Source organism: Dipodomys spectabilis, unplaced genomic scaffold (assembly GCF_019054845.1).
Source record: "Dipodomys spectabilis isolate Male_0828 unplaced genomic scaffold, ASM1905484v1 ptg000108l, whole genome shotgun sequence".
NCBI classification, from domain to species: Eukaryota; Metazoa; Chordata; class Mammalia; order Rodentia; family Heteromyidae; genus Dipodomys; species Dipodomys spectabilis.
In genome coordinates this window covers 9,494,204-9,519,540 of record NW_024870785.1, presented here as the reverse complement: position 1 = coordinate 9,519,540, position 25,337 = coordinate 9,494,204, and the positions used below count along the sequence as shown (strand labels likewise).

At 41.4% G+C, this 25,337-nt stretch overlaps 1 protein-coding gene across 4 annotated transcripts in view; it reads right to left on the bottom strand.

Moving 5' to 3' along the window:
- Window positions 1–25,337, bottom strand: part of Galk2 (galactokinase 2) — a 94,735-nt gene that overhangs the window by 43,930 nt on the left and 25,468 nt on the right. For all 4 annotated transcript variants that reach the window (XM_042688014.1, XM_042688012.1, XM_042688013.1 and 1 more), the window contains exons 4-5: window positions 24,927–25,017; window positions 21,961–22,107 (exon numbers count right to left, since the gene is read on the bottom strand). In XM_042688014.1, coding sequence (XP_042543948.1) covers window positions 21,961–22,107; window positions 24,927–25,017 — 238 coding nt within the window. The remainder of the gene's footprint in view (window positions 1–21,960; window positions 22,108–24,926; window positions 25,018–25,337) is intronic.

Sequence of the window (25,337 nt, the reverse complement as noted above, 5' to 3'; positions counted from 1 at the left end):
TAATTATTTACATTATTACTGCATTAACTTAATACAGTTAGGTATCATTACACTGCATGATCCAAATCAGTTAAGACTCGAGTCTCTGCTGAGACAAGGATTTTAAAAGGGGTGATGTGGATGCTTGAAAACCTTGCAGCAGTCTGGAGGAAGACATCTGCAATGCACAATGGAAAGCACTACGGGGAAGTTAAGGGGTTAAACTGAGATCCTCCAGGGCAGGGAGCATGAATCCAGGATAGGGAAAATCCATTAAACCATTTTTCAACTCCGGACTTAACCCACAGTCCCGGTCAGCCATCCCGCAAAAGCAAAGCATGCCAGGTGACTTGGATGGTACTGAGTGAGCAAACACATGGTCAGCGACCAACACAAGCCTCCCTCTGCCTCCTGATGAAGAGGCCAGCACTGTTTATCTTTCTTTCCCATAAGGCACGAACTACACAGCTATAGAAACCAAAATGATCAAATGACAGTCCCGACTTCTATCAACACCACCCACCTGGAAAGAGAAAACAAAGGTTAATGCACACATGAAAGCATGCAAATGACAGGTGGCCCTGTCCTCAGCCGGGACACTCCAGTCCACCTGTTCCCTGTAGAAGCTTGGGCTGACCCCCCCGCCCCCCACTCATCCCGGCCGGCTGGCAGGATAAATATGTACTCATCTACTCACATATACTACCATTGACTGCTTTTCATCTAACAGAAAGCTTTTTAACAAACTAAGCCTGGGAAGTAGAAACCCCTTAAAAATTACAATAATTAGAGGTACGCAGACATGTAAATATTTGTTAGGCAAACCAAATTTGTGTTGCCTGGCATTTTCTTTGGAGCCTGCCCATGTCATTACACTGAAATGTGATATATACAAACCCTGAGCGACTGCAAGTGAAATAATGTGACCCTATATACACAGTGATGGTTTAAAATTACATTGGCTTTGGTTATTTTTATGTTAGACATCTCAGTTTATTCCAAGCTTAGTACATTTTGTTTCCCAGGCAAAGCAGTGGAGGAAAACATAAAAATACTTAAAACAACACTGCAACAATGAGGAGTTTTAACTCCTTTAAAAAGCTGTGAATTTGTCATTTTAAGTCATCAGTATTTTCATTAATTCAACAAACATGCACTAAGGATTGTATCTAGTAAGACTCATAATGGAATAGCTAAATATAATGGGTGTTTAATAAATCTTTCATAACTTAGTAACAAAGTATATAAGCAGTGGGTCTATATGTATCTCAATGTATATTAAAAAAAAATCGGAACAAAAACAGTACTATTGGGGAAACAGAAGCCATGTGACTCACCAGGAAGGGGTCATCAATACAATTTTCCTTCAGTGGGTATTGGGGGAAGAAGTGTTAGGCTCTATCCAATAATAAGGCAACCATTTGATAAGCTAAAAATTGAGGAAATCTGACAAAGTAAAAAAACCTCCTTAAAAAATGTCATTGTCCAATTTGCCTTGTGAAGGTTAAAATGTGGTTGTGACTTTAACTAGGTAATATGAAATATGTGAAATTTATGTAACCACCTAATCTCGATTAAAAAGAAAAAAAGAAAAAATGTCACTGTCTCCAGGTGCTCATGGCTGATGCCTGTAATCCTACTCAGGAGGCTGAGATCTGAGGATTGCAGTTCAAAGCCAGCTGGGGCAGGGGCATCCATGAGACTCATCTCCAATTGACCACCAGAAAACCAGAAGTGGAGTTGTGGCTCCAAGTGGTAGAGTGCTAGCCTTGACTAAAAAGAGCTCAAGGACAGTGCCCAGACCCAGAGTCCAAGCTACTCTGTGAGACCTTGTCTCAAAAATAAAACAAAAAAGAAGGTGGAGGACTTAGCTGCTACATTAACAATCCACTCAACTGTGTTTATAATGTGTTTTGCCACAGATGGATAATCATAAGATTTTACATTATTGTCAGCAAGTAACAATTTTATCCCCGAAGCTGAAGCAAATCCACAAAAACATCTAAATATAACAGCACTCTACGTTAGAACATAAATGCGTGTTCCTAAGGGAAACGATTTAGTCTTAAGGCAAAGTTACATCTTTTAAATTTTTCTGATACTTTTTTGTTTTACCATCTCATTTTCTTTTGCAAATAAGTATGCTTTGTCATCAAATTTAATTATTACCACCTTATTTAAGGAACTAAAATATTTATAAAATCTGACGCTTTTGTTTTAAATGCAAGCTCAACTATAAAGGTGAAAAGGAACGTAGAGTCCTAACTGAGTGTTTGCATGCTTTACAAAGCAGAATCACAACTCTATCTGAGGAGGAAACTTCAATCAGCTATTCTCTGGGAGCCTCATAGCCACAGGAATCATGGCCAACTTTACCTTCCTTGTAACCTACCTAAATTGTAGGAGATTACAGGCTTGGATGACCACACATAAAGTTCCACAGGCCCTGCGTCCTCTTGATTTAAATAAACACAGTGGAAATTAACAACTGTTAACAGCCCAGAATGTCTTCTTCTGTGGGGTATTACCAAAGATCTTTGAAACAATTGTATTTTATTTGCACGCTTAAAAGAATTAAAACAGTCCACTGGTCAAAGAGTAACCTGGGTGGCGCTCATTAATCCATCATTTGAAAGTGATACCAGAGCCAGCCAGCCTCCTGGTGTTTGTTGGGAGAGCAGACTGTTGCTGATGCGAAGCAGGCCACATGGGTGTTAACGACACATCCTGAGTTTCTGGAAGTCGAAGTGAAATGAAATGGGATCCCAATTCCTGCTTCCACTATTGCTCCAAGAAGTCCTGAGGGTCCATGGGAAAGAGTTTAATTACAGGGTAAAGCTTGCACAGGAAAAACTACTTTAACATGTCCATCTGCAACTCAATAGACTGCACAGTCCACACATCTGAAGTGAGGAGAAAATGTTAACTTTGCCATTCATGAATCCAGAAAACATTATCTTCCTGGTCTAAGGGTTTATTCTTTAAAGAGTTACTATTGAAGAAAATGAACAAGATACATAGTAAGAGGTTAATGGGTACTTGGAAACTGTTTTTGCTAAAAAGTACTGCAAATGTCCACAAGGTAACTAACAGCAGGGAAGAAGCCTGCCATTTGTGCCTCCATTAGAAATCTGTCTGCTTGGAGGCAGTCTCTTCCACACCCACTTTGGAGCCACTCTGGATTCTAGGATGGCCTAGACTGGTGGATAAACTTTTTTTTTTTTTTTTGTCGGTCATGGGATTGAACTCTGGGCCTGGGCGCTGTCCCTCAGCTCTTCAGCTCAAGGCAAGTGCTCTACCACTTGAGCCACAGCGCCACTTCTGGTTTTCTAGTGGTTTATTGGAGATAAGAGTCTCACAGACTTTCCTGCCCAGGCTGGCTTTGAACTGTGATCCTCAGATCTCAGCCTCCTGAGTAGCTAGGATTACAGGCGTGAGCCACCAGCACCGGGCTTGGATAAACATCTTGTAACCAGAGTGGAAGCCATGATCCAAGCAACAATGATTTCCTAACCAAGAGGAGGTCCTGTCCAACCATCCTGAGATGACGATCAATTGGACACCTTTGACTACAGAAACATCTCTGTCTTGGACTGTTAAACTATGGGTATCTATCTTCTCCTTCCCCAACTCTTCCTTTATCAAACCTAAAGTACATGTCTGTACTTCTTTTTTTGGTTGGTCATGGGCCTGGGCGCTGTCCCTCAGCTCAAGGCAAGTGCTCTACCACTTGAGCCATAGTGCCATATCCAGTTTTCTGGTGGTTTATTGGACTTTCCTGCCCGGACTGGCTTTGAACCCTCATCCTCAGATCTCAGCCTCCTGAGTAACTACGATTATAAGCGTGAGCCACCGGCGCCCGGCATCGTGACTGTACTTCTGAAATCTCTTGTACTTTTAATAACCAAAGACAACTTAATTTGTAAAAGAAAAAAAATCATTCTTCCCCTTGGTCAATCATTTTGGGGTTATCTAGCTAAAATATTAGCAAATTAGTTTTATATACCACTACTACTCACAAGGCAGAAGCGAATGATATAGGCATTGAACTCACTAAATTATATTATCTTTCTAGTCTCCTTAGTGTTATCACCTAGAATTTGATCCTCATCTCTTATGTTCAATCATCAAAGGAATTAGAATAATTGAGTTGGAGGAAAAAAAAGTCACAATGTACTAGCTCAAATGCTTCCCAATTCTGAAAAAAGTATCAAGACTTATAAATTGCTCAATGTGCTTTTAAGAGAGTGAGCTATTAAAAAGTTAATAGAAAAATACTCAGAAGAGAAAACAAAAAACATGTCTATAAAAACCAAGACTAAAAATTAAATTTGGAGAAATAGGGAAATTTAGTAAATGACACTTTCTTAGATTTCTCAAAATTAATAAATTACAAACACAACCGTTTCAAGGGATGTGGGACTTTGCAAATTAGATAAATGTCTTTAAGTTTTAAAAATTACTATTGCAAAACATTTTACTGAATGAATGTCTGCTAAATGCCATTAGACCTGAGAGTGGCCACGTTTCAGCATTACATTCATGTGGAAAAGTATTTATTGAATTTAAATTTTATTAACTTGAGGACTATAAGTTTGAAAGAGGAAAAAAAAAACTTTTCTAATCATTTGAATTTTCCCTATTTGAGGTGATGCATATGTTAACAAGCTTTATTTAATTATCTATATTGTATTCACAAATGTACTTAAATTTAATGACAGGAAATATGCAATGCAACTTTGAAATGCTTCACAATGATTTATAGTGCAGGGCTTTTTTTTTGTCTGTCTGTACAGCCATGGGAAAGCTGGATTTCACTATTAGTCCTCACATCCTTTTTGGTGGTGGTTGTTCTTTCCTTTTATTCTCCTTTTTAACTGATTCTTTTACTTTAATTAAAACTAAGAGCACTCTGCCCAGAAATAAAAATATGTGTGGTTAGTTAAAGGGTTTGGTTAACCCAGTTTCGCCATCTAGTGGACACTAAAATTACAAAGTTTGTTTAGGCAATAAATTTCTTATCATCCAGTTCATTATACAAAATAATTGTGAGCAAGAAAAAGAGAAAATGGCCATGATGCTGAGTGAAATGAACCCCAAGATATGGACACAAGAGATCATTCTTTGTTGTTTTTCATGTACTATATGATGTTTTATCTCCTTTGTATGTTCTTCCTCCTATGGTATATCCCCTGTTGTTACTGTACATATGTCTAATTTGGGGAGGGGAAGGGGAATAATAAAACGCTGAAACAAGGACATAGGATGACTCGTTGCAACAATGATACCCACGAGGCAGTATATTGGAAATGATCTTTACAAATTCAGGTGGGGGTGGGGCGGAGGATTGAGGGCGGTGTGGGAGGGATAATGGGAGAACAAAAAGGGAAGGGGTAACAACGTTCAACAAGAAATGTGCTCATGCGGGCTGGGAAGGTGGCTCAGTGGTAGAGCGCTTGCCTTGCATGCCTGAGGCCCTGGGTTCGATTCCCCAGCACCACATAAGCAAAAAAAAAAAAAAGAAATGTGCTCATGGAACTGTGACCCTCTGTACAGCATCTTTACAATAAGATTTTTTTTTTTTTTTTTTTTGGTCAGTCGCGGGGCTTGAACTCTGGGCCTGGGTGCTGTCCCTCAGCTCTTCAGCTCAAGGCGAGCGCTCTACCACTTGAGCCACAGCGCCACTTCCGGTTTTCTGGTGGTTTATTGGAGATAGGAGTCTCACGGTCTCTCCTGCCCAGGCTGGCTTTGAACCGCAATCCTCAGATCTCAGCCTCCTGAGTAGCTAGGTTTTACAGGGCGTGAGCCACCAGCGCCCGGCTACAATAAGATTTTTTTAAAAATTTTAAAAGCTAAAAAAAAAAAAGGTGGCAGGTGTTTTCCTACCAAAAGTTTGTTTTTGTTTTTGTTTTTTTTCTGGTCCTGGGGCTTGAAAACTCAGGAGCTAGACACTGTCCTTGAGCCTCTCTGTGTTTGAGCCACAGCACCACTTCTGGCCTTTTCTGTGTATGTGGTACTGAGGAATCCAACCCAGGGCTTCATGCATGCTAGGCAAGCACTCTACCAACTGAGGCACATTCCCAGCCCCCAAAAGAATTCTTAATTATCAATACCAAGAGATTCATGTTCAACTGTGACACGGTAATACTATTTAAACCATAGCGTGCAAATTATGTTAAAATTTAGACACAGTGGGTATCAGCAAGAAAACAACAAATGCTGGCAAAGATGTGGAGGGCAGAGGGAAGAAAGAATCTTTATGTTTGTGGGAATATAAATTAGTCCATATCCACCATAAAACTCAGCATGGAGGTTCTTCACTAAACTAAAAATAAGCCCAGCTAAACTACAAATGAGCCATCGCCCAAGCTGCTTGGGAGGCAGAGATCAGATCATGGTTTGAGACCAGCACAGGCAAGACGACTGTTTGTGAGACTCCATCTCCATCAATGGCATGTGCATGCCAGTTATCCCAGCTTCAGAGGAAGCACAATAGTTGAGCACAGTAGCACATGTCTAGCATCCCTAGCAATATGGGAAGCTCAAATAAAAGGTTGGCAGCTCCAGCCAGCCTTGGCACAGAGCGAGACCCTACCCTGAAAATGAGCATTGACGAAAGAAAGGGTCTGGAGCAGGGCTGAGGCAGCAGTGCCCTCATTAGCAAGCACAGAGCTCTCAGTTCAATCCTCAGGACTGCCAGGATACATAGCTAAAAAATAAGTGACATAAAAATAGCCCATGCAGCCGGGCGCTGGTGGCTCACGCCTGTAATCCTAGCTACTCAGGAGGCTGAGATCTAAGGATCTCGGTTCAAAGCCAGCCCGGGCAGGAGAGACTGTGAGACTCCTATCTCCAATAAACCACCAGAAAACCAGACGTGGCGCTGTAGCTCAAGTGGTAGAGTGCTAGCCTTGAGCTGAAGAGCTGAGGGACAGCACCCAGGCCCAGAGTTCAAGCCCCACGACCGACAAAAAAAAAAAAAAATAGCCCATGCGCCTACTGTATCACCCATGAGCAAATATCAGGAGAAATGTAATTCAACACACAGTAGAGTACTTGGAACACCATTCATAATCACCAAGCTACAGAATCAGCCCAGGTACACAAACCCACTGAATAGGTAAAGAAAATGTGGCATATTTACACAATCGAATATTATTCAGGAATAAATAAGAATGAAAATACTTTTCTTTTCCAGGAAAACAAATGGAACAGGAGATTATCGTGTGGAACAAGATAAGCCAGCTCAGAAAGACAAACATCACATGTTTTTGCTCGTCTGTGCAATCTATACTCCATAATGATGACAATAATATGACCTGATTGCAAAAGGGGGACTGTTGAGTAATGGGGAGGGGAGAAGAGGAGAGGCCAACGTGGGTGACAGCTGAAGCACATCACACATATGTAAGAGCTGTTATGTGTAGGGAGGAGCAGCTAAGAATAATAGAGCAGGTAAATTAGACCAAAGTACATTATATGTACCTATAGGAATGGCACAATGAAACCCCTTTATACAAATAGTTACTCTTAAAAAAAAACAGTTTCTGTCTTTGTGTATGGTATATTCGTGTGTATATCTTTGGGAGGGCTGGGGAAAAGGCACAGAACTTGAGGGAAAAAAAAGAGGGAAGACGTGCAGCAGTGGAGCTCACTGGAGACTATACAACATAAGGGTGGAGACGGAGGGAGAAGCTGGGAAGAGAATAAGGGAAAAGACACTGTAGGAAAGGAAACGTTACCTAACTCACGTAATCGAAATCTCTCTACAGATCACCTTTACAATAACAATAAATAATAAAAAATATAAATAAAAAGATGATAAATCAAAAAACATTAAAAAGGTTAAGATAGCTTTTAATGTTTTTGTTTCCAGTAAGATCTATTCCTGGCCAGGTACAGGTGGCTCAAGCCCGTAATCCTAGCTACTCAAGGAGGCTGAGATCTGAGGATCGTGGTTCAAAGCCAGCCTGGGCAGGAACATTCATGAGACTCTTATCTCCATAAACCACCAGAAAACTGGAAGTGGCGCTGTGGCTCAAGTGATAAAGCATTAGTCTTGAGATGAATTGCTGAGGGACAGTGCCCAGAACCAGAGTTCAAGCCCCACAACAACCAACAACAAAAATCTATTCCTGAAAAAAAATCCATTAGAATATTTACATGTAAGTATGAGTTTAATTATTATGAGCTTGTTCATACAATTAATCTAAGAATTGCTTCAACTCTTAGATCTCAGAATCTTAGTGCAAAAAGAGACATCAAGGGGCTGGGAAGGTGGCTCAGTGGTAGAGAGCTTGCCTTGCATGCGTGAGGCCCTGGATTCGATTCCTCAGCACAACGTAAGCAAAAAGAAAAAAAGCCAGAAGTGGTGCTGTGGCTCAAGTGGTAGAATGCTAGCCTTGAGTTGAAGAGCTGAGGGACAGCGCCCAGGCCCAGAGTTCAGGCCCCACGACCCCACGACTGGACCAAAAAAAAAAAAAGAGAGAGACATCAAAAATTACTGAAAGCCTAAGCTGGCTTATTTTTACCAGATTTGGACAGTAATGTCATTCGCTCTCAAACTAGGGGGTGGGGGTGGGGGTAGTAATGGAGCCAGAATGCAGACTCCAAATTCAGCTTTATTTTTGTACTTCCACTGCTTTCTTTGGAGCAAAGTATCCCTTTTGTACTTTTCTCTAATTTTTAAATGTCATAGGAGAATGTGGTTATTTTATAGATGACAATGTAATAATTCACTCAGGTAATCCAATCCAATTGCCTCATTCATGCCAGACACTGTAAGAAAGTGACAGAAAGGCTTCTGAGGTTGTTAACTATGTTCTAGACTGTTGCACTTTATTCCTTCCATTTGAGATGAGAAAGTCATTCCTACCATGAATTACAAGAGGCTGCTTACTCAACCACTGAGAAGAGGAATGAACCTGAGCCCATCCACCCCATGATGGCTCCCTCCAGGTAGTGGTGGTGTTTTGCTGATGAGACTTGGCGTACTTAGTCTTAAGGCTCAATGTGGGCATGAAAAATGCGATCTACCCCCTCTTCTGGCTCCACACCGTCCAGAGTTGCCAGCAACAGGGCTGTAGTACAGGGCTCCCCAAGGCTCTAAAGGCGGGACACTCTGGTCTAAAAAGTTGGCCATGGTAGAACCTCACTAGCATATGGATCATGGTACAGATCTTTGAAATTTCCCAAGTGCTAAACAGATGCTAGACTGCATTATTCATAATTCAAAAAAAAAAGTACATATCTTACTGCCCAAATTCGATTAGAAAAATATTACTGCTTACAATACACATCTGTCACAACTTTGGTTCTTTGGGGTAAGTTTCTGAAGATGAAAGATCACGCACAAGGAATACTACAGAGTGCTGTAGTACATTTAAAAGGGGGAGAAATCCTGACTGTAAGCCTTGATTCTGTCAGGCTTTTCTATGAACTTATCCTTTACTTCAAAGTGAAACAAAATTATGGAGAATACATTCATCTCGCCAATGATAAAATTAAATGCATGTACAATAGCCTCACCCTATGTGTTAACAATGACTGAAGTGACTTTTGCTTCAGAATCATTATTTTAAAAGAAGTTAAAAAGCTAGGCGTGGCAGTGAACACCTGAAAGGCCAACACTAGGCAGGCGGAGGCACAAGTCCAGGGTAAGCCTGGGCTAAATAATAAACATCATAACAGACTGTCTCAAAAAATAAAAAAGTCTAACAGAAAGTGGACTTTCAAAAAGTTAGATACTTATAATATATAACAAATTAATGCTTAACATTTAAAGAGTTCTTGTAAAATAATAAGAATGCAGTTAATGAATAGGAGAAAATTAGCTGAGGAGCTATGCCTTCAAATCCCAAAACAGACACAAGCAATGAAAGACATGGAAAAGATGATCATGCCCATCTTATCAGGTTGGAAAATATCTTTAAATGGATGAGAGTATTGATAAGGTGAAAGGAAATTTGTTGCAGAGTAGCTGGTAAAATCTCTCTAGATGGCAACTCGACAGTGCATTTCGACAGTTAAAATGGGACTATTTTTTCTGTCAGTCTTGGAGCTTGAACTCAGGGCTTGGCGCAGTCCCTTAGCCTCTGTGCGCTCTACCTCTTGAGCCATAGCACCATCTCCACCTTTTTTGTGTGTATGTGGTATTGAGGAATCTAACCCAGGGTTTGATGCCTACTAGGCAAACACTCTAGCACTAAGCCACATTTTAAATTCTTAAGTAGTTGTACAAGGGAGGTGTCATTTAACAAGGCAGTGTATGAATATAATGCACCCTCTTCAACAATCTCACCTTCCTTTGGCCCATTCCTTCTCCTACATTTCTCAATGTATATACACTGAGTAGAGATGGTATACACAATGGTATATACAATGAATTCTTGACTGCCCCCTCCATTTCTATCTCTTTCCCCTTATCCTCTCCCCAACCCACTGCTTCCAAGTACCTATTTCCTGGTACTTATTTTGCTGGGCTTTGACTTAGTCTTTCTAAAAAATTGTACTGAAGTATTTAAGCTCTCCATAGCGTCTAGGGGACCCTTTTTTAATCCAATAATTTCATGTCTTAGGATTTATGCCAAAGAAAGAACAAGCAAGTGTGAAAGTAATTGTGCATAAGAATATTAAGTTGTGCCGGGTGCTTGTGGCTCACGTCTGTAATCCTAGCTACTCAGGAGGCTGAGATCTGAGGATCACGGTTCAAAGCCAGCCCGGGCAGGAGAGACCGTGAGACTCCTATCTCCAATAAACCACCAGAAAACCGGACGTGGCGCTGTAGCTCAAGTGGTAGAGCGCTCGCCTTGAGCTGAAGAGCTGAGGGACAGCGCCCAGGCCCAGAGTTCAAGCCCCACGGCCGACCAAAAAAAAAAAAAAAGAATATTAAGTTGTATGCTAGTAGCTCTCACGTCCAATCCTAGCTACTGAGGAGGCTGGGATATAAGGATCATACTTTGAAGCTAGCCCAGGCAGAAAAGTCCATGAGACTCCTATCTCTGATGAACTTTCAAAAAGTTAGAAGTGGAGAGTGGTTAAAATAGTAGAGCACTAGCCTTGAGCAAAAAAAGCTCAAGGACAGAGGCCTAAGGCTCTGAGTTCAAGCCAAAGAAATGGCACCAAAAAAAAGAAAAAGAGAGAGACAGAGACAGAGAGAGAGAGAGAGAGAGGAAGGGAGGGAGGAAGAAGGGAGGAAGGAAGGGAGAAGGGAGGGAGGAAGGGAGGAAGGAAGGAAGGAAGGAAAGAAGGAAAACAAAAGAAAAGAGAGAGAAAAGAAAAAAAAAAGAATCCCAGCAAGTAGAAACATAAATTTGTAAGAAGAGCAAAGGGAGAGGGCACACAAATGGAGGGAGGCAGGGTGAGCAAGCAGAGCCAGTATATTCAATATACATTACGCAAAAAGTGAACTACATAACTTGAGGGTAGGGATAGGAGGGGAAAAATAAGAAAGGATGAAGGAAGGGGTGACAATGACCAAGAAGCATTGTACTAATAACCTGACTTATGGAAATGTAACCCCTCTGTATAACTACATAGTAATAATAATAATAATAATAGTTCACATGATGAAGCAGATACATGAAAATCACCCACTTCCATCTCTTTTCAGGACTTCAGAAGGGTCGCGGAATATAAAAACATCCTCAGGGTGTTTGTTCCCTGTGTCTAGGTAAAAGCCTGCTTGAGTGAGAAAGCAGTCATTTTTGGATCAAACACTGTGCTGAAATCCAGGCAACTGTACTCACAAGTGACTTGTGTTTGATCACACTCTATAAATTCTCTAGCCTCAATATTTCCTCTGAAAAAGTTGAAGACGACTAAAACTTACAAAGCTACCAGAGACTAGAGATGATGTGGTGCTTCATAGTAACAGGGGAAAAAGCATCTTTCACTCCTTGTTATTGTTGTTATTGGTGGTGGTGGTGGTCATGGGGCTTGAACTCTGGGCCTGGGCTCTGTCCCTCAGCTCTTCAGCTCAAGGCTAGTGCTCTATCACTTAAGCCACAGTGCCATTTCCCGTTTTCTGGTGGTTTATTGGAGATAAGAGTCTCACAGACTTTCCTGCCTGGGCTGGCTTTGAACCCTGATTCCCAGATCTCAGCCTCCTTAGTAAGTAGGATTACAGGCGTGAGCAACTGGCCACATCTTTCACTCTTAAGTAAATCCTAATACAGAACTTTTAACTTAAGGTTCAAGTTGTTTTAGTAGTATCTTTAAAATACTACTACGATATCTATCTCTTAACCTGCAGTGCAAGTCTTAAACAGTCTCCAATTGGTTACCCTTTTTTGTTGTTGTTGTTATTGTTGTTGGTTGTAGGGCTTGAACTCGGCCTGGGTACTGTCCTTAAACTCTTTTGCTCAAGGCTAGCACTCTGCCACTTTGAACCACAGTACCACTTCCAGTTTTCTGATGGTTAATTGGAGATAAAAGTTCTCAACAGACTTTCCTGCCTGGGTTGGCTTTGAAATGAGATCCTCAGATCGCAGCCTCCTGATAGCTAGGATTACAAATGTGAGCCACCAGTGCCCACTTTTATACTTTCCATTCAAGTCTCTTTCTTCTCCACTCAATTTCCCTTTTACTGTTCATAAGACCAATACACTTCTAAAACTTTCTATAGCTATAAAACATACCCTGGCTGCTTTTGTATTTTCTTGCTACTTAAACCTCCTTCCTTACTAAACTCTTCCCCTGAACTCTTCTAAACACTCCTATAAGGTGGTACTGAAGCTAACGGAAATGCCATATTACTCCACAAAGTGGGACAAGATCTAGAGAGACAAAGCCTGGGCTCAGGTGTGGGGAGCCTCCAGTATCAAGTATCAGCCTGGGAGTCAGAATAGGGCAACTCCTGAAAAAGAATGATGGAAACAGATGACAAGCACTGTGGCATTTGGTGGGGGCCAGTTGAGGACCTTGTTATTTAGCCTCCTATTTTCCTACCTTAGCATTTTTGGTGCACACAATGAAAACAGGAGGTAAGGTAAGGGCTACTCCCATAGGTGGTATACTTAATATCACCTACATTGTTGCACTTAATATAGTGTTTCTCTTTTTTGCTGGGTGTAAATCAAAGTTTGGAGACCTCCAAACACAATGATCTCAAAAGTTCAAAGAATAGCAGGCAGCCAGGCATTGGTGGATCACACCTTTAATCCCAGCTACTCAGGAGGATGAGGTTTGAGGATTGTGGTTCAGAGCCAGCCTGGGGAGGAAAGTCCATGAGACTCTTATCTCCAACCACCAGAAAACTGGAAGTGTCGCTGTGGCTCCAAGTGGTAGAGCACTCACCTTGAGCAAAGAGAGCTCGGGGACAGTGCCCAGGCCCTGCGTTCAAGTCCCATGATCAATACCCTCCCCCTGCATAGCAGGCACACATATGGATTTACAGCAAAAAATTCTCCGAAACCACTTGGAAATGGTGACCTACACCTTCCAGTCTGCTATTCTCTAACTAGTTGTGTTTGCCTTCGTTTATGCTAAAGGTAAACCAAGTATTTAGCCTAGGGAAGGAAATGGAAAAAAACCAAAGGTGGCATAAACAACCTCTTGGGAGGAAGGTTTCTAATCCACAATCAAACAGATTAGTCATAGCACCCAAGTGAACCCAAACCACTCAAAAATGATTAAATAAATGATTCAGTCTCCAATTTGCCTCTTCAAAAAGAATACAACCAGAGACATAAGCGCCATCCTTCATTACCTAAAGAAATGTGGCATCTTCTTACTTGATAAAAACTATGAGAATGGCTTTACATTTCCATTATTAACTGAAAATTTCCAACATATTTGAACACAGGCCACCCAGGGCTAACACTAAAGCTTCCCAGTTTTTCTAGCAGTGAGCACCTGGCTTCAGTCCACGTTCAACACTTAATTAAGAGATTCTTTGCGAAGATTGTACTCTGGATTTACCATCTTCGAAGAGGCCAGCTGCTGCAGTTCATTAACAGGCAACATCTGTCTGGAATGTTCTAAACTACTATTTTCCTTAACTATTATATGGGGATGAGGTTTCTGTTATTCTACACAAACTGAGACAATGTCCTTGTATGGACCTCTAAACATAATAATTAGTGACAGTGCAAATTGGTTTCTGATTTTTCTTATACCATGTAGTCAGCTGCTATTAAAACAATCAAATTATATGTTAAACCTTTGAATAACTGTGAGGTCGCTTTCATTTTATAATGTAGACATGTCTTTGCACAAGGTCTCATCCCAGAGGTCAAAAATTATTTCACCCAGATGTAGTTATATAGAAAGAAAGAAAAAAAAAACAGCCTTCAGCTTCAAGGAAGTGGCCCTTACAAACTCAAGAAAGTGAAGACTGGGACATACTTGGCACAGAACTTTGAACATTCCACTTCTGCTGCCGAACCTCAGAGGTCCCCTGCACAGGATGGATTTCCAACTTCAAACACAGCCCTCGGAGAAGAGACGCAAGCCATGTCTACCCAGTTCATTTGCCCCTGAAATTAAGTTAACTAAATCTGTTCAGGGACTTAACCCAACTAGAAAACATCCCTGTAGTCAAATAAGTTTTTAAAAGGAATTTCATGAGGCTGCATAAGAATTTCTAGGCCTCAGCTGACACGTATTTATAAGTCTGGCTCAGAGAGCTGTTGTAACACACAAGTGGGTCCCCTCTGCCTGAAATGTCCTTGGGCCCCTCCCAGGACTTCATGTCAAGACACAGTCTTCTCTTTCTTAAAAAAGGTTTTAGAACTCACCACCTATTTAAAGGTCTCTGTCAAACTTAACTAAGAAGCCATTATTTCAGCTTCATTTCCCATTTGCCCATGAAATACTTACACCCTGTAGGAGATTGATATTCAATTAATACACCAGTTTATGTTCTGCTATGTGCATTTAGGTTCCATAGGGGTAGTCGGCGGTTCTTTTTTCTTTGCCAGTGTGGGGTACAGACGGAACGGTTCTCCTGGGAGAAATAACCACTGGAAAACACATCTTGCTCTCCATGGCTCAGAGCCTCTCCAAAGTCTTCCAATCCCTTAGTATGGAAGTCTCTACACAACATGGCCCCCAATGCTCAAGATCCCCACACCCCAATAGGGGCCTGTGCACCCCAGCAGGGGCCCAGAACAGGAGAAACCTGCTTTCACCTCAGGCTTTTTCCCCTCAGTGCTCTGGCCTCTGCCTCCCTTCTCTGCTCACTCCTTGGATCTTTGTGCAAACTTTCCCCCCTGGGAGAAGACTTCTCCTAACTCCCCCATTCAAACAGCTGCTTCCCCTTGTACTTCATGAACCAAGGTAACAAGAGGGTTTCCACCTCAGGCTGCAATGCTGGGCCGCACCTTTCCCATGTACTCCTCCACTATACCTTCCAGGCCCTCCAAAGCAGGCCTTCTAAACATCACTTGCTCAATCCATCATATTAGAAGTTCGAAACCTACCCTGTATGTTTGTGGGCAGAAACCAGCCTGAAACATGTTACTTACTACTTAAAGCTGTTAATGACAGTGTTTCCCAGGTCAGCCAGGTATTCTAAGAGCCCCCACAAGGGACACTTCGTCCTTCTTTCTTGGACTCCAAGGACAGCATCAAGAATGGTTATAAAAACTGGATGCAAATCTACAGCCATCTCAATCTTTAGCTAACAAAACAGAGGGCTTCCTTGCAGAATACCTCAACACCTAACATTTTCCTAGTGAGGCCCATCTTGACTTTTCATAATCAATTTTTTTTTGGGGGGGGGTCAGTTGTAGGGCTTGAATTCTGGGCTTGGGCTCTGTCCCTCAGCTCTTTAGCTCAAGGCGAGCTCTCTACCGCTTGAGCTACAGCGCCACTTCCGGTTTTCTAGTGGTTTATTGGAGATAAGAGTCTCACAGACTTTCCTGCCCGGGCTGGCTTTGAACCTCGATCCTCAGATCTCAGCCTCCTGAGTAGCTAGGATTACAGGTGTGAGCCACTGCCACCCGGCTCCCAACTTTTTTTTTTTAAGATCTTTTTTTTTTTTTTCAGGATCTTCAGCTTGCTAGGCAGGCGTTCTACCACCTGAACCAGGCTCCTAGCCCAATACAACCCTTTTTGAAAGATGTTTATGTTGGGAAAGTCTATACTGACATGCTAAAATCTCAATATAGTACTATTAACTGGAGATGTAGCTCAAGTGGTAGAGGACAAATCGTGAGTGAAAAAGCTGATTGAAAATGTTGACCAAGAGCACAAGGCTTTGAGTTCAAGTCCAAGTACTGGCGCCAACAAACAAAATGGTATGTAGAGGACGCCAGGGGTCAACAGAGAATGCATATGGGCATTATTATAAAAGTAAGTGCTTATTCCCAATCTTTTGGTTTGATGTTCAAGAAAAGTAGTAAGTTTTTCATACTACTTCTGTATTGTTTACACAGAGAAAATGTTATGGGTTTTTGCTTTATTTTGTATTTGTGTTTTTTAGACAATGCAGGAAAATAGAGATTTTTGAGTTGAACAACAATGCATTAAACTGTTCCTATTTAAAATAGTAAGAAATAAGCCCCTGCTTAAAGATTTTGTGCAGAGCATCTGACTTGGGGAATGGATTCCTGCCATTAAATGGACGATGCTTGTATTTTCTTGGATGCTTTCACCCAAAACCCGTCAACAAGCTTCTCCGTGAGCCTTTCTGAATTGGTCACAATCCAGCAGCTCATCTGTTCTCAATTTCTGGCCTTGATTCACTGAATCCCGTCCTGCCTCTTCCCCTTCTAGTCCTCCTGAGGTCATTCAGGAGGACTTTTCACACCATTGCATTTCTATTCACTCTTTTCCTTATTGTTCTTTCACCAAAGGGGTTTATGCATATGACCTAGCAGAACAAATGGGGCTTAGAGCAAGGAAGGTGTCCTGAGTTCTCACCTCTTTTCCTATCCCAATGTGGTGTGCACCTGGGGAAACTCTTTTTTTGTTGTTGTTGTTGGCTGTGGGGCTTGAACTCTGGGCCTGGGAGCTGTCCTTGCGCTCTTCAGCTCAAGGCAAGCGCTCTAACACTTGAGCCACAGCACCACTGCCGGTTTTCTAGTGGTTTATTGGAGATAGGAGTCTCACAGACTTTCCTGCCCAGGCTGCCTTTGAACCCTGATCCTCAGATCTTAGCCTCCTGAGTAGCTAGGATTACAGGCGTGAGCCACCAGCACCCGGCTTAGGGAAACACTTGCAACTCTGCTCGTGCTTCAGATGACCAAATCTTCGGACTAAAACATCACTTCCTACTTTTTCTATTGTAAACTTTGCTACTATGGCCAAAAAAAAAAAAAAAAAGTTTTATATCATTCTCACATTTGATCAATTCATTTATGTAGATATCCTAAACTAAAACCCACGGCTACTTAAAAGACTTTAATCTCGGGGCTGGGAAGTTGGCTCCGTGGTAGAGCGCTCGCCTTGCATGCTTAAGGCCCTGGGTTCGATTCCTCAGCACCACATAAGCAGGAAAAAAAAAAGCCAGAAGTGGTGCTGTGGCTCAAGTGGTAGAGTGCTAGCCTTGAGCTGAAGAGCTGAGGGACAGCGCCCAGGCCCAAAGTTCAGGCCCCATGACCGGACCTCCCCCCCCCCTCCAAAAAAAGACTTTAATCTGTTGCCTCTGTTTTACAATGCTATTTTTGAGAAATTCATTTCTGATTCTTTGACAATGATCTCATCTTTCCTCTCATCCCCTCAATCAGCTTTTAGTGACTTTGCTGTTAACACACTTTCAACATTTCCAGACAGTAAGCTTTGGTTTGGCTTTTTTTCCCCCAATGATGCTAACACCAGGTGAAGTCTCTTAATTTGGGAATTTACAGAATTTTCTGGAGAAATTATATTTAAAAACTAAAATTTCTAATGAATGTCTTCTCTGTTTCTCCTATTTGGAGCTTTTTTGTCTTCTCTCTTTTAGTTCATCCCTTTTCCTCCTACTTTACCAATTAGTCCTTCAAATCCTGTCATTGCATTTTTTGCTGTAGCTATCATCCACGAGTTCTTTTCTTTTTTTTTTTTTTGATAGGCAATGAGTTTATATTTTTAAGTGACCAAATCTAATAAAATGAAAAACAAGTTTACTCTTATGTGGTGCTGAGGAATCGAACCCAGGGCCTCAGGCTTGCAAGGCAAGCGCTCTACCACTGAGCCACCTTCCCAGCCCCTTCTTTTCTGCTCTTAAAAAAAAAAAAAACTATTGTTTTTTCAAGGATTTGGCTCTTTTTTTTAAGCTCTGAGAATATCTTGTTTTCTTGAAGGATTCTGTTCTCAGCATTGTCTCTGCTTCTCTGAATGCCTGTTTTTCTTTGTTTGCTTGCTTCATTTTGAAGGCTTTTTTCCAAAATGACTATCCTTATAGGCTCATATTTAAAAATGAACTACAGAGCTGATTAGAATTTCTGAAAAGAGCCTCTATCAACCTCTAGAGAACAAAAAAAATTGATGGCAGGAGGTTACCAAATGTCAGTGTCTTCAAATGTTTTGTGGGACAGCCCTGTTTCCTCCAGCAGTCCTGGTAGGGGGCAGAGTTATGGGGCTGCCCAAGTGCTGGAGCTGGCCAACAAAGGAAACTGGAAATTTCACTGTTCATTCAGCATGTCCTTTCATTCCCCAGGACAAGAATTCGTTGTCCTGGGGAATTTTCTTGTCCTGCCTGTCTTAGTGCTCAATGTCCCTAAGTCTAGAAAGTCTTTACTACTTCATCAGAAACTCCAGTCTAGATGGGGGAAATGGTCCCAGGTAAAGGAAGGCTTTGAGGGTCGAACTAATCCTCCTAAAGACTTTGTAAGAACTAGCCGGGCGCTGGTGGCTCACGCCTGTAATCCTAGCTACTCAGGAGGCTGAGATCTGAGGATCGCCGTTCAAAGCCAGCCCGGGCAGGAAAGACCGTGAGACTCCTATCTCCAATAAACCACCAGAAAACCGGAAGTGGCGCTGTAGCTCAAGTGGTAGAGCGCTCGCCTTGAGCTGAAGAGCTGAGGGACAGCGCCTAGGCCCAGAGTTCAAGCCCCACGACCCACAAAAAAAAAAAAAAAAAAGACTTTGTAAGAACCAACACACCACTGGGAATGTAGCTCAGTGGTACATGGCTGGCCTACCATGCATAAGGCCCTGACTTTGATCCTTGCCACAAGGAACAAAAAAGAATCCACAAACTATACGACCCTGCTTTCTTCCTACAACTTCCAGAAAAGTCATCCGGTCCATGAGTCAGCTTCCTTCCCTCTCCATCCCCTTGCACAGCACTTGGCTGTGACCTTTCTCCCTTCTGCTAAGTCATGCACCGTTCTTCCCTCCACTTTCCATCTTTGTGTTTTGTGGTTTAGGGTTATTTATGTCTACTTGGTTTCTCAAACACAGGGCTTGTATTTCCTTCCCTTAAGTTTCCCCGTTGTTTGAGAATGACTTTAGAGAAAAAGAAAAAAAACCTGATAGAAAGAGTAGATATGTGGTTTCTTTAATTCTGACATCTTGAAACCAGAAGTCTCTATTCTTTCTCATAAACATCTGACCATACTATACTCTTTTCTACCAGTACCAGTAGGATTGATAAATTCTGCTTTTTGGATTTTATGGGTGAATAGCAATTTTTTTTTTAATTTGGGGGGGGGGGGGTCCGGTCGTGGGGCCTGAACTCTGGGCCTGGGCGCTATCCCTCAGCTCTTCAGCTCAAGGCTAGCGCTCTACCACTTAAGCCACAGCACCACTTCCGGCTTTTTTTTTTTAATTTTTCCTTATGTGGTGCTGAGGAATCGAAGCCAGGGCCTCAGGCATGCAAGGCAAACACTCTACCACTGAGCCACCTTCCCAGCCCCTCAAATCCAGACTTTATAATATAGCTAAAGCTATCTTTCTAAAGCACAGATATGATGTTGGTCTCTTCATAAAACCCAGCAATGACTTCTCACAGCTATCACGATGATATGATTTACAAGGCTCAGTCCTGATCGCCACTGTTATCCAAAGACTATATGCGCCAGCCATAGTAAGTCCTTTTTCATTTCTTTAGTCAGTTATGATCACTATTACACTTGAATTTCCACATTATGTCCCTTTTGCCTGCTAATAAGCTCATCTTACATAATCAGTGTTATCAGATAACAGTTTATTTATTTACTTATTTATTGCTAGTCCTGAATCCTATACTCAGTGCCCGGGCGCTGTCCCTAAGCTTTTTTGCTTCAAACTGTGATCCTCAGATCTGTCTCTTAAAATAACTAGGATTATAAACATGGGCCACTGACATCTGGCTTAAATGTGTCTTTTTTATGGGGGGAGGGGTGGAGAGTGGGGAGGTCAGTTGTGGGGCTTGAACTCTGGGCCTAGGCACTGTCCCTGAGCTCTTCAGCTCAAGGCGAGTGCTCTACCACTTGAGCTACAATGCCACTTCTGGTTTTCTGGTGATTAACTGGAGATAAGAGTCTCATGGACTTTCCTGCCCAGGCTTGCTTTGAACTGTGATCCTCAGATCTCAGCCTCCTGACTATCTAGGATTACAGGCACCCAGCTTAAACATGTCTTAAAGGACTGGGAATGAAGTTAACTTTCTCTTGATCTGTGATACCTGCCTGTTATCAAACCATCTGTGAAGCTGACAAGGTTCATGCACATAGCTGATAAAGAACCTATGGGAATATTTCATTCGAACCAGAACACCAAGATGTAAACTAAGCTGAGCACACCTGCTCTGAACGGCAATGTCAAAGATTTATGTGGGCTTATAAAGACCATATAAGACTTTCTGAGCTCTCGTCAGGTTTATATAGTCTCTAAACAAGCATTTTCTCTGTGCACTACAGTGTTTTTAGAGTTACTTCAGTGATTAGCCTGCTGGTATCGACAGACATGCTCTGCAGTCTCATTTTTTTTCCTGGTCTTTACCCCTTTTGCCCACAGCTCATCAAATATTTAAAGCATCACATGAACATAAGTAGTCTCAACCATGAGGCCTAGATTCTTGACCTAAATTTAAGTTAGTGAAGTAATCTTTGAAAAAAGATATCCTTGGGGCTGGGAAGGTGGCTCAGTGGTAGAGCGCTTGCCTTGCATGCCTGAGGCCCTGGGTTCGATTCCTCAGCACCACATAAGCAAAAAAGAAAAAAGCTGGAAGTGGCGCTGTGGCTCAGTGGTAGAGCGCTAGCCTTGAGCTGAAGAGCTGAGGGACAGCGTCCAGGCCCAGAGTTCAGTCTCCACGACCGGCGACCGGACCCCCCCCCCCCCCAAAAAAAAAAAGAAAAAAGATATCTTTGCCAGGCACTGATGGCTGAAATCTGAGGATCGAGGTTCAAAGCCAGTCCAGGCAGGAAAGCCCATGAGACTCTTCTTTCTGATAAACTTTTTAAAAAGTTAGAAGTGAAGCTGTGGTTCAAATGGTAGAGCACTAGCCTTGATCATTGAGTAAAAAAGCTCAGGGGCAGCGAGCAAGCCAGGATTTCAAGCCACAGGACCAGGGTAAAAAAGAAAGATACCCGGTATTCTAATTCCATGTTTAGTCCACGAGTGTTTTAACACAGTTATATCTAGATCTGTACATTCACTGCTTAAAAAATATCAGCCATGGGCTGGGAAGGTGGCTCAGTGGTAGAGCGCTTGCCTTGCATGCCTGAGGCCCTGGGTTCGATTCCCCAGCACCACATAAGTAAAAAGAAAAAAGCCGGAAGTGGCGCTGTGGCTCAAGTGGTAGAGCACTAGCCTTGAGCTGACGAGCTGAGGGACAGCGCCCAGGCCCAGAGTTCAGGCCCCACGACCGGACCCAAAAAAAATTAAAAAAAAAAAAAAAAAAATATATATATATATATATATATATACATATATATATATATATATATATATCAGCCATCTCTTATGGCTGTATCACACGCAGAACTTACTAAGTATCCATACTTGCCTAGATATGCAGTCCTTTCAAGCAAGACTAAGTTTCCTGATCAAGGAAGATACCCTGATTATGAGACTGGGATGTGAATGCCTTACAAGAGGATTCTTTCTGGTTTTCTGACACAGGTGGCTTACCTTGGAGAGGCTCATTCCCAGCACTGTGAGGGTCACTAAGCCAGCACAGCAGACCAAGGCACTGGAGCTAGAGAGGCCAGAACTTGGTGGGATATTTCCATCTACCAGGCAATTCATTCCAGTTGGGTTACTAAGACCAAAATGCTCCTGAGAAGATAAGGCAGAAGAGCAATAACAATGTTGGTGTTAGACTGAAGAAGCATAAAACTGTCTTTCATTTCCCCAGAGAATAAAGGTATAGTGGCAGACCTAGTTGTATTTCCAGAAACTAGTATGTCATTCAGTTTAGTCGAGACCATGCATGAGGTTTAATGACTCTTGCCACAAGGTAAGGAAAGTCCAAAGATTACTTTCTACTTTGTTCAACAAAAAGTTAGTAACTCATGTCCTACAATTGCCTTTAATATTTTCTTTCTGGAACATTAATTTTTGAACAAATATGGAAAAATAGAAGGCCCTTATAATTCAGCCCTAATGCAAGCAAGATAAGAAAAACACAATTACCAGTAGCTTGTTTACACAAAATGTCTGTTTCATAAAAACTTGTAAAGGAAGAGTTTTCAACTTTCTCAGTTCTGTTTTACATATAGAAAAAAACATAAGCACCGGGAGATTAGGAGACTCACAAAATCCCACTTAGGGAGCTGGCCCCGAGCCCCAGTTCTCCGTTGAGACTTCTTGGCTGCAGTTAGAAACCTGGGCCAGCATACTGTCGCTGTGATTTAATATAAGTCAGCTATATGAAGAAATCCAGATTTTTTTTTCTTTTTACTGGAGCTTATAAATACAGGTTAGCCATATGGTAACTTTAAAGAAAGCCAAATTTGAATTCAGCCACAACGGAGAATGCAGACTCCATATGAGACAGGTAAACTATTTCTCCTAATAGGAAAGCCCAAGGAAATAATCAGACCTTAACTTAAAGATAAATAGCCCTAATAAATTTATAAGACTATCTAAAACTAGGACCCTGTGCCCTGTGGAAGACACTATTCCCCTAACCTTTGTGGTTTAGGATTAATACAAATTTAAGCCTATATCCTCCTCTAGAAAAGGTGCCATCATCTTCACAAATTAAACTCAAGACCAAAGTATGAAACACTATTACATTCCCTCATTACATATTTCATCATACATACTACTACAGGGAGAATTTTCAATAAACTCATTAGAATAACAAAGGAACAATAAGACTTTGCAAATAAAAGAGTGGTTTTCTTTTCCTTATTTTTTGTTTTGTCCTTTTTCTTAGTTGGCAAAACTCATGTACCACAAAAGAAGAGATTCAGTTGGATGGACTTCTTGATTTCAAGTCATCTAGAAATTTCCTTCCAGAAACACAAACAAATTATGAACTGAAACTGCGCTGCTGCCAATGTGCTTCCCTAAAGAACATGAGACAGCTTGTTTAAAAACGTGATCCTTGGAGAACACTATAGTTAACTATAAACGGATCCACAGGGTGTCTTGAATGTGAATCATACTTACAAACTTATCACGCAATGTTTAAATTAAAATGTACAACAGATTCAAAAGCACAAATGAGTTGTGCCAAATTCTGCAATAGCTCTATCCCAAAAGGATAACATGTTCAGTTGCATATAAACAGATTATTCCCTGGAACTTTCTAGTACTTGAAGGTTTCTGAACAGGCTAACATTTAAATCACTTTTTCTGCCAAAAGTTCACTCTTACAAACTTGCTTTTTTAACACAGAAGTTGTCAAATCAAAGAAGGAATCTTTAAACCCTAAAGGGCTCAAAAAATAATATATAACAACATGCCTTACTTAGGCCACTTTACCCATATGCTAACAAAATGGCAAATTATCAAGAGAAGATCAGATACAACTTTAGGTAAATGCTTCCAATATGCTGTAACGTGTATCACTAGTCAGGCAATCTGAAGATTTAAAACCTGTCAATAACTTTTCCCAGAAGTTATTACCATGTGATCAAGAAGAATATAACACATTCAAGAAAGAAAGAAGCAAATGCAGTAACTCTAATACCACACCTCCATGGTTAAGAGTACACCACTACATGTCAGAAATCAGGCGGGTATGTTTCTATGCGGGCAATGTCACTAAGGACCAGCAGGTAGGTAGAAGCACAAGCTCTCTGAAACACAGCTTGTTTGCTTGTTTGCTTTTGATTCACAAAGGCAAAATCATCTCTTAATGTCCTTTACCTAGGGCTACAAGAGTCAGAACATTTAAAATAAAATATTGAAACATTGAAAGTGGCACTGAAAACAGCAAACATTGGTTTCTTTATCTATGCTTTGTATTTCTTTAATTATGACAGAAACTAGGAAAATTGCATTTTTTTTTCTGTTGGGGCACTATACGTGACATGAAGAGATTGTCATAGTAATTATTCATTGTTTCTAGGAAACTCCTGGTGTTCAGACACGTCACTACTGCTTCTTTCCACTCCACCTGGACCAGCAGAAACATTACTGTTTACTAGCTGCCTGCAGCTGCCAAGCACTGTGTCATCCCAGCAAGGACCAGGACAGAAGTGATGTCATTTCACAGATAAATCTCAGACTTCAGTTAAATGAACACAGCTGGACAGAGCCCAGACTCAAACATGGGGCTGTCTGACTCTAAATCCCATTACACTATACTCCCATATGGCCCAAGAATGAAATATAAATAATATTACTAGAATAAACTCTCAACAGAAAGTATGAACAAAGATGTAAAAATCAGACAGATGTTTGTCAGATGAACCTCATTTTTGAGCACTAGCCAGCTATGTGTCACCCCGTGAAGATCTCCCCCAGAAGCAGTCACAGCTACCTCACTTCCTGAAGCAAGTTAACAAAGCAAACACAAAATACCAGTTAGGATTGAAAGGAGGGGGAAAAAATGATATAATATGCATAATAATGGGGTAATATAATTATATAACATACATCACAGGTTCAGCTTCTACTGGGTGTCTTACAAATTAGTTTACCTGAATTCCTTTAAATCCACACAGGAAATAGTTGTGCCACAAAGGTTTGGTTTTGTCAATCTGAATGTTATTAACACTGGTACTGAAGTCCCTGCAACACCAAAACACATTGTTAAAATTTAAGTCTGGTGGCCCTGAGCTGCAACATCAATGGCTGACTGCTGCCATCTTGTGCTAAGACAGTGACACTGAACTCTCCTTTTCCTTTTCTTTTCAACATATGTACTTTGAGTTAGTCCAGAACAATGAACACCTCCACCTGCTAAAAGTTGTAGCGACCTTAATGACTAAACTATCGCTAAGTGACTGCTTTTATTTCCTGAACCAGAGAGTAACTAATACACTTTAGCATAATCTACAGCAATTTTCTCTTTCATGTTGGTCCTTGGTAAGCTAGGGTAAACCACATGA